Source organism: Plectropomus leopardus, chromosome 13 (assembly GCF_026936395.1).
Source record: "Plectropomus leopardus strain MGB_pleo_1.0 chromosome 13, ASM2693639v1, whole genome shotgun sequence".
Taxonomy (NCBI): Eukaryota; Metazoa; Chordata; class Actinopteri; order Perciformes; family Serranidae; genus Plectropomus; species Plectropomus leopardus.
In genome coordinates this window covers 11,613,896-11,631,021 of record NC_142188.1, presented here as the reverse complement: position 1 = coordinate 11,631,021, position 17,126 = coordinate 11,613,896, and the positions used below count along the sequence as shown (strand labels likewise).

Below are 17,126 nucleotides of genomic sequence, written 5' to 3'. Positions count from 1 at the left end.
AGGCAGCATGTTTACGTGATCATGTTGGGACATTTCATACATGTGAAACTAAGATAATGTATTTTAAAATGAAGGTAATTCAGAAACTACAATTTAAAAGAATATTTTTTGCTTATACATCTTTACATTTAACGTGCCCGTTAGTAATGCACCTGATTGAAGCAGCTTCCATATTCCAGATGGAGCTGACACACAAATGTCAAAACTAGATTTGTGTTATTCTCACATTGTTTTAATATATTCATCAGCCAATGGCCACAATCTTTCCTGCACATTCTTTTTTTTTACCAGAACCAGAGCCAGAAATAAAGTTAAGACAAAATACCATCCACAAATCAAAGTTTTGGCTGGTCATTTGATGCTGAACTCTGCTCTAAAGAATGCACATTGTGCAGCTGCAACAAGTGAAATTGTCCCTCAAGGCTCCCTTAGAATCAAGATGGTGGTGGAAATAACAAAAAAATGGGATTTATTCATACTGTGTTGTCCCTAACTTTAGTGGATCATATAGTGGTTATGGAATTATTCTTCAGGCCCTCCAGATTCTAAAATGACCAAACTTTTCCGTGGTTGTCATTTTTTAGCTACAACAAAAGCCAAACTATGGCCTGCAACAGACTGAAAAAGGCTTGTTTTTAGCTGAGATGATAGCCAGAAATGCATTTTGCTCTGCGCTTTTGATACAGGATTTTGTTTATCACTTTCGGCCTTTTCTGGATGGCTTAGAGGTTTTAGCATGTTATAAAACACTCTGTAAACTTGTTTTTCAACAAGTGTACATCACAGCAGCCACAAGAGATCCTTGAGCATACAGTCCTAAATGTTTACAGAAAATATTAGGATGACTGGTCCAGTAGTTAGTGAGAATAGCCACGGACAAACAGATACACTCCCACACACACGATCAAATGCATGAGCGCCCCCTTTTACACCTGGCAGAGATAAAAATGCCTACATGTTTCCACTGAACACTGACCTTACTACAATAGAAATGCCTCAAGAGATCTACACACATACTTTCAAGGCTTCACAACATGATTACATGAAAACATGCAGAAGCTTAAAACCGAACCACAATTTTACACATCAGAGTCTATTTGCCTTGTTTTTTTGGAGTACTACTGCGAGTGTGGAAAAAGTTGTATAAAGCCTTTTGTTGCCACAGAGGGAGCTGCATGAAATCTGTTGAATTGATGTAAATCAGCATCAGTTGGGGCTCAAGACAACATGTTTGAAAATTAGAAAAAAATCTGTTGGCCTGAAGTAAGAGAGTAGAAGTAACCAAAGCTCTATAGCCTGCTACGTTAGGTACTTGTAGCATAGTACACCAAACTCTGCAACTTAAGTTAGAGTAGTTCGGCTGCATTGTAGGTAATGTAGGCACCAGATTTAAAAAAAAAAAAAAAAAAAAGATGAAAAACAGATCTCTGGTTCTCCTATACAAATTTTGATTTCTTTCTTTTTAGATTTCCCATTTGAAAATGTTAAGGGACCGCAATGCTTACATGGTGGCATACTCTTGTAAGTGTTAAAGCTTGTTCATATTTTAAAATTTGAGAAACATTTCTAATTATATACTTTTTTCATAAAATATATTATACTGTATCAGTTACTTCAGTGAATTAAGAATATACCTTTTTTCACACTGATACACATTACTTGAGAGGGCCGATGCCACATATTTAGAATAAAATTTAAGCCAATCAAAATCTGATCCTTAATTTAATGAACTCTTCTGTGAGTTTTCCACCTCAGCTTGCTGGTGTTGCAGCACTGCTTGCCTTAGTGGCAGCTGGGCTCTACACTTCGAGCATTTCACAAAATATAAGAGTGAAAATTCAAGTGTGTGAAAATTGATTTGGTTGCACTAGCGATTGACTCCGTTTTGGCACCTGAGCTGGCATGGTTCCCGTGTTAACAAATCTGTCATTTTATCCTCTCAATTTTTCAAAACTCAGAGTACAAAACATTCAGGTAGAAGCTCATTTCAGTCAAGGCTGGCCGTCACGTTTGGCGCCACCAGCTGCAGGTCATATCAGCTGTTGCCAATTAACGGTAACTGCGTGAGTAACTTGATGCCAGGCCAAAATAAAAACTTGGCCGAGGGTTTATGTGCTCCTGCAGCAGGTGTCTACTCAGCCAAAGATTGTTTATGACATTAAGGAGGCATCTTCTCTCTAGTAGATTGCTTCATGTCAATTTCGGGAGTCACATTCTTGCACTTATGAAAAATAAGTTGTGTCAAATTTAGGGGGCTACAGTTGTAGGTTTGATTTGTCAGATAAATATTCAGTCACGATTTAGGTAAACACAAGTGTAAGGACTTGAAATGGGATTTGTGCCAAAAAACATGTTTATAGAATGTACTATTCCTACTGTGAAAATAATAACAAAGAAAGAAATGACACACAAAAAGTGTAATTTCTGTGTTTTTGACATTCAAGGTAAAATATCACAGAATGACAGGTCCTAAATTATTCCTCTGTTAACCATTACTGTAGGCGTATACTGTACATGTGTGCTTTGAAAACACATGAACAAGCATAAATTAGTTAAAACCCCTGTTGTGTTGAAGATCCACAATAAGAGAATCAAGTGCATTTGACTCAGCTCAAACAGTGTGAACATGAAGGTATTGTGTCTTACCGGACAGCATTGTCCATGCGTGACACGGTGAGGTAGGCAGCCAGGTTTGCTGTGTAGGAGGAACAGACAATGAGGGTGAAGAGCCACCAGCTGCCCATGACGATACGCAGAGCCACAGACCCCAGGATTGAGTCGCTGCCTGGGGAGGTGCAGAAATAAACACATGGATATAAAAACAGCACACGTCATCTTGGTTATTTACTGTAAAGCATTAGTCATCTCTTATACTGCTCTAGTGTAAATACCAAAAGATAATATGCGGAGCGAACCAATTTTAGCACATTTATATATGTCATACATCTCATGAAGACGTGCTAATGCATCCAGAACCTGTAGGCGTGCTTTATTATTATCGGGATCTTGTGGTCTCATTTTATTCTCATTTTATAAGTTTCACTTAATTATATGATGAGAAAGCCAAGAAAAGAAAGGCTTTTCATCTTGATGCATTATGTTTTACGTAACTGTGATTTTTTTCCCCCTGTATTTCCTCCCTGCAAGCTTTAAGGAGACTGGTCAACATGATAAGAAAACAGACATTACCGTTTTTGGTGTGTGTCTGTTAAGAAAATTGATTGTTCTAGTACAATGTAGTCATATTTTATCATCAAAAAGGGACGTGTGATGCTTCAACCCTGCTCTTTTCTCGAGGTTGTAAATATGTCCCAGGTCATCAAAATTGTCATCCTTAAAATGTTAAATTGATATTCCTTAACTGAAACATACACATTTAAGTTTTACATGCCTTTAAAGTACCCCCCATTTTGTGTTTAAGCTGCTGCAAGTTGTAATTTTTCTAAGATAATACTCATATTTGCATGTTACACTGAAGTAGTCGACTATATTCATAATATGGTTTTGTGTAATTACTGAGTTCTTTCCCAAGAGCTTTGTGTATTCAAACCACTACCCAGAAATGTTAGTTGCACACTTTTATATTCTATTACACATCCCAATCCAATTTCATCAAAGAGTGTAGTACTCATTAATATTCATTCCTCTTCTTGTCTTTTTAATGTTCTTTCCTTCGTGTCTTTAATCCTTTGCCCTTCCTTGTTTTCTTTGAGGGGAAAAGACCCGTTCGTCACATTAGCTTTTTCTATCCTCACGTTTTCTCTGTCATACCGACTCTTTCTCTCCAAATATCCAACAGCTTATGAGGTGCATGAGAAAAATGTCAGCACACGTTCTAATTTTGAAGAGTTAAGCCATAGAAATGTCATCTGAGAGATTCAGGAGTGTGAAATGTAATGAAAACATATTTGTCTGAAAGTGTCACAATCAACACAGCTGCGCCCTTAGGACAGTTTTGGAGAAAAAAAAAACGAAGGCCTTGTCAGATGCATAGCACTCTGCCATCAGTCATTTTTATTACATATGGCTTTGACTGATTCTGTAAGGTCATCGAATGTGAAATGGGCATCTTGAAACTTTACCAGATCTTGCTGCGGCCGTCCACTGTGGTGCAGGCTCTTTCATCTTTGAAACAAACTGATTTAACTCTCTGATCACAATGAAAAAGTCTTATTTTCATCAGTTCTCAGAGACAGCTTCATATTATTTCCTACCTCTCCCTGACCTCCTTATGGAACAAAAGCATGGCAGTCCTTGTTTGAAAAACACAGTGAGGAAAGTCAGTGTGTCTGTGGGTGGGTAGTTTAGTCTGCATGAACATGCAACAAAACCCAGCCAAGTGTTGGCATATCATTATGAAATCATTGTGGGGGATACGGTTGCCAAGTTTATGCTCTCTGACAATGGCACACTATGCATCTGCAGTCAGATCCATATCAAAGGGACCTACGTCATCCCCAGAAAAAAAAATGCAATCCACTTGACTGAAACAAAAAGTGGCAACGTTGGAATGCGAGCCAGAAACGAGGAGGGAAAAAATAAAGAGGCAGAGGAAAGACATGGAATTTAGCTTCTCTTGAAATATAGTGGGTGTTGGGTTAAAAAAGGCTCATGGGCAGTGTGCCAGACTTTGATAGATGCTGTTCAGGCTTTAACATCAGTTGCTGAAGTAGTCATTTATCCAAACTGGACATACCTGGATCACCACCAGACCTAAAGATGGGGCGTCCTCCTTGACAAGGGCACCTTTAGAAAATGCTAAGGTGGGCGTTGTGCCTCAAACTGACTCACTACTGAATCAGCATTTGTTGTACACGGACATCCACATGTACATTTTCAATGACTGGACCCCTTTTTTTATTTTAATCTTCTGTCCTAATCCCTTGAAGTAGATTTTGGTGTTTTTCTTTGCTTTTGTCTTTTTGGATTTTGGTAGAATATTTAATAAGTGCATAACTGGTGCTTGTCTTCATTTGATATAACGCTGAAGGTCAAAAGCAGGCAGGTTTTAATTTATTTGACAATGCCACTGACTTTATCAGTTAACACACCTTCAAACAGAAAAGTGTTAACTGCAGTAGTAAAGAATCGGTGTATGATTTGGGGGACACGAATCATGTGTAATTATATATATATAGTTACACATGATTTGTGGCTGCTGTCCTTGCATGTTGTCGAGGCCAGATGCAAACTATTTCACCCACCTTGTTGCACAAATGCACCGTAGACGATCCAGATGGCGCTCTGAAGCGAGGTGGAGACAGAAGGCGGCGGATGGCCTCCTGCATTGTTCTGGCAGCGCACTGCCTGGATGCGCCTGAGCAGGAAGATCATAATGCCCACAACAGGGATGGCTGCGGCAATGCACGCCCACACTGCCAAGTCAAATGGCGCCAACAATGAGAAAATGTTGATCTTCTCCTCTGACTTGCGCATCAGGATTCCCACTGAATAGTCCAGGTAGCGCTTGCTGAAATCAACCACACTCTCACGCTCCGGGGTGATGGTGATGGCTGATATGGCCAAGTCAGCTCGCTGTGGATGGACAGTCAAATGTTCCCGTTTTTAGCCACTTAATAGCATTTCCTTTGAAAACAACAAAAAAATTCACGAGTAGAGATGCATGATAATATCAGCATTTCATTGGTATCAGCTGATATTGGCTTTAAAATTAAATATTGAAATCAGCCAACATGCAGATTTCTGCAGAGATGACAAACCAATTTTGTTTCTTCCTTATTCAAAGTGAACAAACACAAAACATCAGGTTAATGATACAGAACAGGTAATAAAACAACATATCTGAAAGATACACAAGTATGATAGAAGTATGTCTGAAGAATATATATGGCAAAAATTAAACCAACAAAGAGACAAAATAAATAAATAAATAAAAATACAGATCAAAACAGATAACCTGGCTTTTAGGCATACAGATAAAGAGGTATATTCAGGCAGGGGATTTAGGAAAGAAAGTTGCATAATCTTCTAAAAGAGAGCAGATAATGATATTGGATATGGTTATGGACCAAATGAGTTGTTAGATTGGCATCGGATATCAGCAAAAAATCCAATGTCGTGCATCCGGGTTATTAAGTCTTTCGTATGTTGTTGAGCATATTAGAACTCCCTAAAATGGTCCATGTTCTCCAGGTTAGGATGGATTGTTTGTGACTAAGTTTTTTAAAACTTATGGCTTACTCCAAAGACTAGAAGAAACTTGCAAACTTTTGAAAGAAACTCTTCAGTTTTCAAATGAGCCTCCATCACATTTTATTCGCCCTTCTACCAGGAAATATGATTTGTTCTTTGTCTTCCATCTAGAAACACCATCAGGCTAAAGTTTTCTGCAATGTCTACAGAGGTAATGGTAAAATTGGGAGAAAATTTGGCGTGAGCATTTTCATTGCCGAGAAGAAGAAAACATATTGGTTTTGTTAGCACTAATGCTTTTCCCACAAAAAAAACATTCAGCCAAGATTTTCCATTTTAAAAATGCATGTATCTCAGTGTCAACACAGACAGACATTTTCTCTGTGCACCTCCATGCTCTCAGTGGGAGGAAAACCTTTTGATTTAGCTGACACAATGATCTTTCATCATTATTACGCCAAACTTTGCCTTATATAACTATTCTGTCATCGACTCAGTTTGTTGTTGACTTTGAACTTAATAACCAGGGAGATCATTAGGCCTTCATGGAGGTTTTGACTCTGGAGCGCTTTCTTGCTGATCTTGGATTTAAGTCTGTCTTACTTCCACACAGCAGTATCTTGCTATTTTATGTTAAAAAATATGGGTGAGAGTACATTTACCTCAAAGTAAAAAAATGTCCTAAATTCTCAAAAGAATTATAACAGTCGTTATGAAGTAAACACTGTGGCTTTCATGAAAAATTCACAAACTAAATCTGAGATCTATGTAATTTATTTAGCCACTATGTAATAAAAAATATGCTAAGTTCTATCTCCATCAAAGGGAGTTAAAATCCCATTACCATTATGGTCCACAGCAGCATTTGTCAAGGTGTCAAACTGTATCAATGTCCCTCCAAAAAGCAGAAATCAGACCCATTTCAATCAATCTGTGATGTCGCCCATAGGAGAAAACTGATGTGCAGATAGACTGTTGGCCCATGCAATGTTTTTCTAATCTTTTCCACTTTACTGAGCCCTATAATTGGAATCCAATTTTAAAACAAGACAATGTGGCCTGTCTCCCAGAAAAAAATGATTTGGACTAAAATCTGGACATTGATTGACAGAGATAAAAAGAAAACACACCAACCTTGCCAATGAGTTCTCCAATCATGCCATTCCAGGATCCATTAGGGAGTGCTGTGCCGTATTTCCCATCCGCGACTTGGTAGATGTCGTACTTGAAGCCGAGGATCTTGGCCAGGGCGTCCAGGACATCAATGGAAAAACCCTTGTATCGCTTGGGTTGGCCCAGAATATTTTCCGCCACCATTACAAAAGGCTCTTCCTGTTTGAACGAAAATGGCACTTTGTGGATAAAACATCACTGGAAATGATTTTGTTTCAAAGCTTTCGATTTATCCTCAAGCTCTGGAAAAGGGTAAGTGCACTTAATCACAAGCATGTCATTTATCAAGATGCACCATAATCTCCTCGGGGCCGAATTGGCGACCGAAGTGAGGACACATTCAGTCATATTAAGAACTTTGGGATGACACCTTTATGAAGAGCTTCTAAGGTGATCTGACTTAAACTTCATCTTAATAAAATAGTTTCCTCAGGAACTGTTGACCTGTAACACATGGTGCCATGGCAACTGCTATGGTTCATCAATGTGGAAATTGCTATTTTAAATTTATTGCACCCAACCATGGTTCTTCTTTATGGGTTGAAAGTGTCAGGGCAGACTTAAATGGATGAAAGAGGAGTAAAGAGAGCTGAAGAAGACAGAGGGGAAGGGACAGAGAAGAGAGAGGGGGAGGTGTTAAAGTGGACAGGGGCAAATGGTTTGATAAAGTGAGGAGGTGCCAGGAGAGAGCTGAGCAGAACTTACGTGAATAAATATGGCACAGGTAAATCATGTGTGAAGAAGAGGAAAAATGAAGAGAGGGAGAGGGAAGTGACTTTAGCTGCTAGAACTGGTGAAGTTAGTTGAAAAAACTGCTGCAATGTAAGATTGATTTTTAACGGTGTTTCGTTTCTTTAAATTCACAGAACAAGATGGAGAAGATGACCTTAAATTCCCTCCTCTATGTGAGTATGAGCAAACAGTTTAAAGTACTGTACATTAAAAGAGGTCAAGTTTTACAAGATCCTGTGTTGCCCTTGTTAGTTCACCACCATCCTGTGATAAGAGCTCACTTCAATTAGTAGTAGGGCTGTACTGAATGACATTTTCTTTACATTCAAAGCTTCTACTGAGGTTTTTTTTTTAAAGATCCCATACTGTGCAAAGTCAGATTCCCATGTCCAGGTAAAGCTTCTTTATTAATACTATGAAGGTATCAAAATGCTCAAATCACAAAGAACTGCACACAGTCTTTGCTCTGAAACTGTGGCCGTCAGGACCACTGTGAAGGTGTGATTTCACAAGTATACCACATACATGTAGAAAGTGCTGCTATAGTGACGTTACAGTCATTTCCCAGCTGCAAAGACAGTGCAGAGACACCAAGAGCACAGATGTGGAAGACCTTGAAGCACTGACCTATCAGAGCAGACTGGGCTTTTTTCGGGAAGGTGTTTTAAATAGAAGTGTTTCAGACAGAGGATGACAGTATGAGAAAAATAATGTTTTAGGGTTTGTTTTTTTTTACATCAAAGCATGTAAACATGTTCTTGTAGAAACCCAAAGTATGACCCCTAAAAATGAGAATACTATGAGACCTTATGAGAAACAATCCTACGCAGCCACCCCTGGAAATCTAATTCTACACACAGTAAAATACCAAAAATATTAGAGTAACATAATCTTCATCTGCAACTGTGCAGAAATACTGTTTAAACAGAATGAATAGACATATAAATAATAATAATAATATAAATATAATATTATAATATTAAAAAACAAACTGTGCAACACTCTGTGTAGATTTAAAATGTCAATGTTGTGAATGAAGCTACCCGCCGCCCTACCCAGTGGACCTTTTCTTTGATACAGTAAAGTCTAAAAGAGTGATCAGAGTTGTGTTTAACACAAATGAGGTAACAGATACACTTTCTTTAGGACAGGCTATTATTAAAAACAGACTTTATTCATGAAGTACTGTTTTGTAAGAAGCCCTCCTGTTGTCTGCTTTGCTCTGATTGCTGCTGTATACTTTTAATGCAAACTCATTGTTTTATTGTGAAACATCTGCAGGTTATGTTGAGTGTCGTAAACATCGGCCGATCGTCAAGAAAGCAAGGCAAAGAATTTATCAGTGAGTAAAAAACTTTTTTCGTCTCTTAAAAAGAGACTTCACAGCATTAATTTGAATGTGTATTTCATAGGGAAACTATTTCTTGACCTATGGGTGTAAATAACCTAATGAATGTGTTTATGTGTTTTTTTCTATACCATGGTGTTTGTTTTCTTACTCAGACATTTGCCTACTCAGGTCAAGTGTTAATGCATTCAGTGTACTCCCACTACTTACCAGTAATGTTACAATCTTCAGCGTCACTCCCTGCATACCGCTCTCTATCCGATTCTCCTTTAGGCTACCATTCAAACCACGAGTGGAATCCCAAGATGCCAGCTAATAGGGAGAAAGAAAAATCATAAAGATGAGGAAAAGAGATAAAAATGACAAATGTGTCAAACATCTCATTAATAAACAATGAAGGGAACAATAACAAAGTGAGTGAGCTATAGGTGAAGTTATCATCCTATTAGCTATTTTGTGATGCAGACTGTGGTGTCATTAAACACTGCGTGGCCAATGGCTAAAATCTGAGCTGGTTACCAAGACAACAAGCCTCGGCCATTAGTGTGCTCAAAGGACCTTCTGTTAGAGCTCCACCATTGAGAGAGCTGTACTCATCATGTAAAAATTGCAGAATAAAACAAAACATAAAATTTCAGACATCAGTTTGAGTTTATTTACTGAATCTAAACTATCCCTCATCTTCAAAACTCTCATTCCACACCATCAACATTTTGAGCGATGTCTCGAGTTTGTCAAACTGATGTTTGTTAAATTCTTAATCAGTGCTGCAAGCTGGACAAGGATTCTTAAGGATATGACACACCATTTGGAGTGGTCAATGAGATTTAAGCTGACAGGACAAGAATGGTGGCTCAGGGCCAACAACAGGCCGTTCCGGCTAGAGCACACCTCAGTCTGCAGCACACGTGCCACATCCCCACAGACGCACACTACACTCCACAACAACCAGAGAGATTTTGCATTTTGGTTTCGTAAGTCTGGCTTTTTATTTTGGATCACTGTTGTCTCCTGATTGACAGGGTGTATCACAATTACATTTTGTTACCTGCTATTTCCATTGACTAAATATAATATATCACAGCTCGAGTTCAAACGAGGTAATTTCTGGATAGGAGAAATGGCACACGTGTCTCATTTTGGCAGCTGAATTTTAATAGGCCATTTATATGACTCACTTTCAGCAGTGAGGGGAGGCTTATACAAAATGCTAAAAGATTTGGCCCCTCGAGAAGATAGATTTGGACATTTCATTCAATATTAACTGGAAAAAGGTACCAGAGATCAAAACCGTGAACAGGAGTAGAAATAATTTTTAAGCTTCAAGATATCATCAAAAGTCCTGCACTTAACTTTAAACTCTTGCTTCATGAAATACTGAGGCTCCTTTGCTATTTTACTTGACTGGACATAAGGCAGTTGGGTTTGAGCCTGGAAATATCAGAGCCAAAAAACTGAGCATATTGTCTTTATATTTAATAAAACAAACAAACAGAAAAACCACCCAATTTTGATTTTTTGAGATGTTCCATTTGGCTACAAGTAGAGACTGATGAGAAAAACAAAATGAACAAACATAAATCTCTGTCACCATTTGCAAAAGGAGAAAGATTATACAATCAAGAGAAAACAATTACTATAGATACACAAGGCGGCAAACAAAGGCTTTCAACTGTGAATGAAACAGAGGCATGTGAGAAAATGAAAGAGCCTTGCAAAAACTTCACTGGTAAATCTTTTGTTCTTCACAAACCATCTGCAGAGCATGCGATCCTCCAAACACTCAGTCTTGAGAGTTACACTGCTATGTATAGCTTTACTGCAAACTTCTAGTGAATCATGTTTATGACCTCCCAGCTCGTGTGGGCGTACACAAACTGTTTTCTCCCCATTTAGGATGTCACTCATGAAATGTGCCTTCTAAGCGTCTTTATCTCTCTGCTGTGTGCATGTCAATGATATGAAGATCAGTTAGTCATGGAGCTGCTCACTGTAAGATTGCTGAGTGTATTTGTATCCTTTTTTCACCTTAAAGATTTTGCTGCCCTGCACATTACTCAGAAAATGTGTCTATATGACAATAAGACAATTCTGTTGGCAAGTACTGCGCAATCTAACTGTATTTGTTCACTTGTTCATCTGTGTTTGTGGATGTATGCGACTGTGTCCAGCCTGTGTTTGTGTGTGTGTGTAGGGGCAAAATGTCAGTCTGCATTGCCTGCCTCACAGGGGACTATTTTCTCCATGAGCAACTTCGTCTTCAGTGAAAAACACGGAGCAATCTCTGCTCTGTAAACTGAAGAACACTAAAGAGGAACACTTCTACTTCACAGAGCTTTGCACACCAGCACGCCACTGGGAAGGTCACAAACAATACATACAACAGAGCCAAACCGCCTGCATATGAACGAGAAACACTTCACTGGACGCACAGTGATCTTTGATTAACAGCTTTTCAAGAACATGATGCTGAAACCCAGTGCATATTTACACTAAGGATGGATGTATTATATAAAAATATGCTTAATGATACATGAAAGAAATAAGGATTTTTTTCGTGACACCAAATCTTTTAAAAATATTTTTTTTCTTGCTTCTATCTTTGAAGTGTCGGCTCATTGTAAATTTAAGTTTTTGATAGTTTTCCTGTAAATATGCATAGCAATCAGTCTCTAAATGTTTACCTGTAGATCAAAACATTCAGTTGTTTCGTCCAGTAACTGTATGCTTTTTTTTTAACCAACAGTACAATGGAGAATATTGAGCTAATGAGATTTGGGAGTATCCCATTCACAAAAATAACAGGGCAGCTGTTTAGTTAATTATTAGGATGGTCAGTTCCATAAAATAATCATCTGTAATGGGGCTAAGAAAATAAGGGCTGGGGCAACGCGTCTGCGTAATCGATTACGTGAATACATCCATTGATTTTACGTACGTCGATGCATCGCACTGTTTCACACAGTGCGCCTCATGAGAACGTGAGCAGCGCCGAGCGCGTTGGGTTTTTTTTTTCGGCGCTCGTGTATCAGGTTAGAGCGTGCACACTGCTCGCCCGAGCAGCGCTTATCACGCGTGTCTGTGCTGCGTGTTAGCTGCACAGAAATGGTGACTCGCCGTTTTTTACACGTGACCCCCCGCGTTTGTTAACTCTATACCTCTTCATACTGCAGTTTAAAGTCTCTCTCTGTCACAGAGATGAGGAAATACAAAGATGAATGTTTTACCTCAACTTCATTGCTTCCCTTTTAAAACAAAAGCTATATGACTGTGTGTCTGTGGACAGAATGCCATCAGTTGCTGATACAATGCATTTTATTTTGAAACATTTACAGGATAGGGTTGTCAGCTGTGCAGGAGCATGTATAACTCCATAAATAAGTGGAATATGTGCTCATAAATATGAAAATACAGCACTCATATCAGCAGTCAGCGGTATGCCTTAAGGTCCAGTTATGGCTGGACTATTTTGAAGAGTGTACTAGTTATAATTATTTATATTAGAGAAAAGTTTTAGTGTTATTCAAATTGCACTAATTTTATTGTAAGCTGTTTTGTTGGACTGCTAGATTTGAGTTTTTTTACTGTAAAAAAGAGTAACTGTTTTGTTACTCCTCCTGAAAGTGACTTGAGTTTTACATTGTTTTATTTATTTTTGCTGTTAGATTGCTAAATGTAGATTGCACTACATTCATTTTGTTTGAGCGGAACAAGCTCTTGCATTCATTTTATTTTGAAGAGACTATATCAGACAGTGAAACACAGATTACCAGTTATTTTTTTGTTGGGGAATAATGCCCTGCAGCGTATGACAAGTTTTAAAATGTTATTTTCAGTAAATTCATTGTTATATTAATCAAGTAATAAAAAATAATAGTCAGATCAATTTAAAAAAATAATCGATAAAAAAATAATTGTTAGATCCATCCCTAAAGGACATGCCAATGACCAGTTGAAAATGACAAAGGGATGGAAGTCAAATAACTCCCGATTATAGCGCCGCAACTGTCTCAATTACAGTATCGCCTAAAAATCATATAGAAAGCACTCTGTTCTCTTTCATGGACCCATTTAAACGACATCATTATGAACATGAAACTGTAGTTTGAGCGAGTTACTACTATCCTCCTCCTCCTTTTCCTCTGCTTGTTCAGTTCGTCAGGTGCTTACATATTGACAAGTCCATCATGCTGCCAAGCTTCTTATTGACCCAAACTCCTTTGTCTGACACACCAACTGGATTGACAAGACGGAGTGTGCTTGTGTGTGTTAAACATATATGTCACAATGTAATTGTCTGCCTTATTTGCTGCCTATTTAAACAAGACATAACTCATCCAGATGGATATACCAGAGATAATCTGGGCCAGCATGGCACCAGTCGATCACTCTAATAAGCGATATGAGGCAGGATTTGCTCTATACCACGTTGTTAGAAAAAGCGAATAAAAGAATAAAAACCTGAACAAGTAGAAGAGACAGAAAGAAAAAGAAACAAAGAGAGAAACTGAGATGAAGTGAAATCAAAATGTATGTCGGGGTACTGGGGAACTCCAGCTAAAGATGTCGAGAAGAGAACAGTATGAGTGTTGGTAGAGCGTCAAAGTCAGTTGAAGTGTCAGGAGGTTTGGCTCAGTGGATTAGACAGCCGGTTGGTGTCTCTGAGGTCCATGGTTCGAGCCTTGTTTGGAACAAGTGATTTTTAATGGTTGTTGTCTCAATGTGAAAGATAAAGGGAATATCCAAAATAGTATAGATAACTGACATGTGGTGCAGGGGAAAAATGGCTGGTTGGAGTCTACTGGGTTGGCAGTTCAACTCCCTCATGCAGCAGCACAAAATACTGCAATTAATCTCTTCTACTTGTGCTCCATGGGCCAGTATATCCAGGTATTTTACACATTTTTAAACGTAGAAAAAGAGTGAAAATATTGGCTGATATACCTGTCTGCTCTGCTCTACTAATATAAGGATCATGTGGCGCTGAAATGGAAAATTCAGTATCGACAATGACGTCTGTGGAAAACTCCACTGATATATAAGTCAGGCCGATAATCAACATAGTTCTTGACATGAAAAATTCGGTATTGGCAGTGACGTCTGTCGAAAATGTGACTGATATATGAGTCAGGCCGATATTCCTTGATTTCAACAGACGCATCTGCCGATACTGGTTTTACCAGTTTTGGGACCACTTCACTTTATTTATTGGCCAAAACAATATATCACTCAACTTTACGTGCCTTCATTTATTCTGCATTTATTCTGCATTATCACGGTATAGTTGTGAAATCACACCTTCACAGTGGTCCTGACAGCCACAGTTTCAGAGCAAAGACTGTGTGCAGTTCTTTGTGATTTGAGCATTTTGATACCTTCATAGTATTAATAAAGAAGTGTCTAAACTGTATGAATATACAGCCATATGATATTTTATGGTATAAATAAAATAAAATATCGGCTGATATATCTGTCCGCTCTGCTCTGCTGATACAAGGGTCATATGGCGTTGAAACGGAAAATTCAGTATTGGCAGTGACTCGACTGTATGTATGTATGTATGAGTCAGGGCAATAATCAACTAAGTTCTTAGCAGAGAAAATTCAGTATTCAGTATGTTAAAATTTGGGAGACAAGGAGACAATTGTGTGTTTTTTAAGTGTTTTAAGTATTTGTTGCAAGGTAGGTTATCAATGACGTACTGGACTCATTTACCTGTCTCTCAAATGAACTTGTTGTAACTTGACTGACTTTCCTGTCTCTCAACCGAACTTCCTGTTTTTTACCACAATTTCCTGTCACACAACCCAACTGCCTGTAACTTAACTGACTTTCCTGTCTCTTAACCCAACTTCATCAGTCATCAAAAGTCAGTCATCTGTTTCAAGCAAGGCTTGAACCACCAACCTTAGGCACCCTAACCCCCTGTATTACCCACTGAGCCAAACCTCCAGACACTTCACAAGATTTTGATGTTCATTCTGATGTCTGTCAAAAACTCAGCTGATATATATATGTCTAATAGTCAACTAAATTCTTGGCAGAGAAAATTCAGTATTCAGTGTATGAAAATTCAGGAGAAAAGGAGACAATTGTGTGTTTTTTAACTGTTTTAAGTAAACGCTGCAAGGTACTATATCAGCAGAGCAGATAAATATATCAGTCGATATTTTATTTTATTTATTCAATAAAATTCAAATATCAACTGTCCCAGATAAGACTTGAAACAGCAACCTTGGGAACACAAACCACCTGCTTTACCTACTGAGCCAAACCTCCACACATTTTGCACATTTTTGACGTTCCCTTGACGCAGTATTGGCAGTGATGTACGAGTCAGGCTGATAGTCAACTAAGTCCTTATGAGGGAAAATTCGGTATTCAGTGTATGAAAGTTCTGGAGAAAAGGAGACAATTGTGTGTTTTTTAACTGTTCTAAGTATTCGTTGCAAGGTACGTCATTGATGACTTATATCAGCAGACAGATACATCAGCCGATATATTATATTATTTATGCCTTAAAAGTCAAATGTCACCTGTCCTACATAAGACTCAAACCAGCAATCTCAGGCACACTAACCACCTGCTTTACCCACTGAGCCAAACCTCTGGATACTCTGCATATTTCCGACATTCTGTTGAACTTGAACTTGCAATCTCATGGTTTATGAGTCAGTGCTTTAACAGACCAAGCCACTGCGTCTGACACTTAAACTGTGTTTGATGTTGAATATAGCTGTATAATATTATATATATGTATAAGATTATAAGTGTATAATCTGAATACGCTGTATATGTTAAAATTTGTGTAAAAATGTGTATATGTCCAAAGAAGTCTTTACTGGAAAATGCTTACTTAAAAAAAAAGGCTTCATTCAGAATACCAAAGCAGAATGCTACTGGCTTTTGTTGATATCTCATGTCTGCAAAAAATATTGTTGTGCATTTGTAACCATCAGCGCTGTTAGCTTGTTTACTATATTATGCGCTGCCGCTGTCACACTGAGTCCCATGGAGCACATTTAGACTTTAAAACTTTGTAGGGAAAATCAAGCAAATGGTAGAATATTTGTATTGAACAGCTAAATCCGATTTGACTGATGTGATTCTGAGTACGGTACAGCCCTACAGAATATGCTGTTTATATAACCTGAATCAAATTACGAATATTGTCATATTCAGAATAATAGTGGGATATTAGTGTGCTTTTAAACCTAACCAGTGAGAAGGATGCAGACTTGCCAGTTGTCATACAAGAGGGAATTACTGAATTTGCTTTCAACTTATCTTAACCACCTGTGACCTGAAAATGATTTTTTACTGCACGTCATGAAGTGAGAGCAACAAAGAGCAGGTACTGTAGGTGGTGATGTGCATTTTAATTGAACTGGATGATGATAAGGTTGGTAACATTTGTTGGATTGTTTTCAGGATGGATTGGAGCACATGAGAATGAATAAATTAAAGGCATATGGAGAAAAATCATCCACTTTTCAGCCAATTACTTGAAACTCAAGAAGATTTACTTTTGCCAGTGTGGCAGTAGGAATAACTTTAAGTGGGGAACTGCTACTTTAATGCTTTCCTTTGTATGCAGGCTGTGAGAAAAAGCAATTCGCATGCAATTACAGTTCAACATATTATAGTGTAACCATGTTAGAGAGCGCTGCTGTCATTTAAGTATGTGTGGCAAAATAACCTGACCAGTCTAATACTGTTT

At 38.2% G+C, this 17,126-nt stretch overlaps 1 protein-coding gene across 1 annotated transcript in view; it reads right to left on the bottom strand.

Moving 5' to 3' along the window:
- The window catches only part of grid1a (glutamate receptor, ionotropic, delta 1a), a 355,831-nt gene that overhangs the window by 17,016 nt on the left and 321,689 nt on the right, over positions 1-17,126 (bottom strand). The window contains exons 13-16 of the mRNA XM_042502252.2: positions 9,617-9,718; positions 7,288-7,485; positions 5,205-5,535; positions 2,647-2,785 (exon numbers count right to left, since the gene is read on the bottom strand). Coding sequence (XP_042358186.1) covers positions 2,647-2,785; positions 5,205-5,535; positions 7,288-7,485; positions 9,617-9,718 — 770 coding nt within the window. The remainder of the gene's footprint in view (positions 1-2,646; positions 2,786-5,204; positions 5,536-7,287; positions 7,486-9,616; positions 9,719-17,126) is intronic.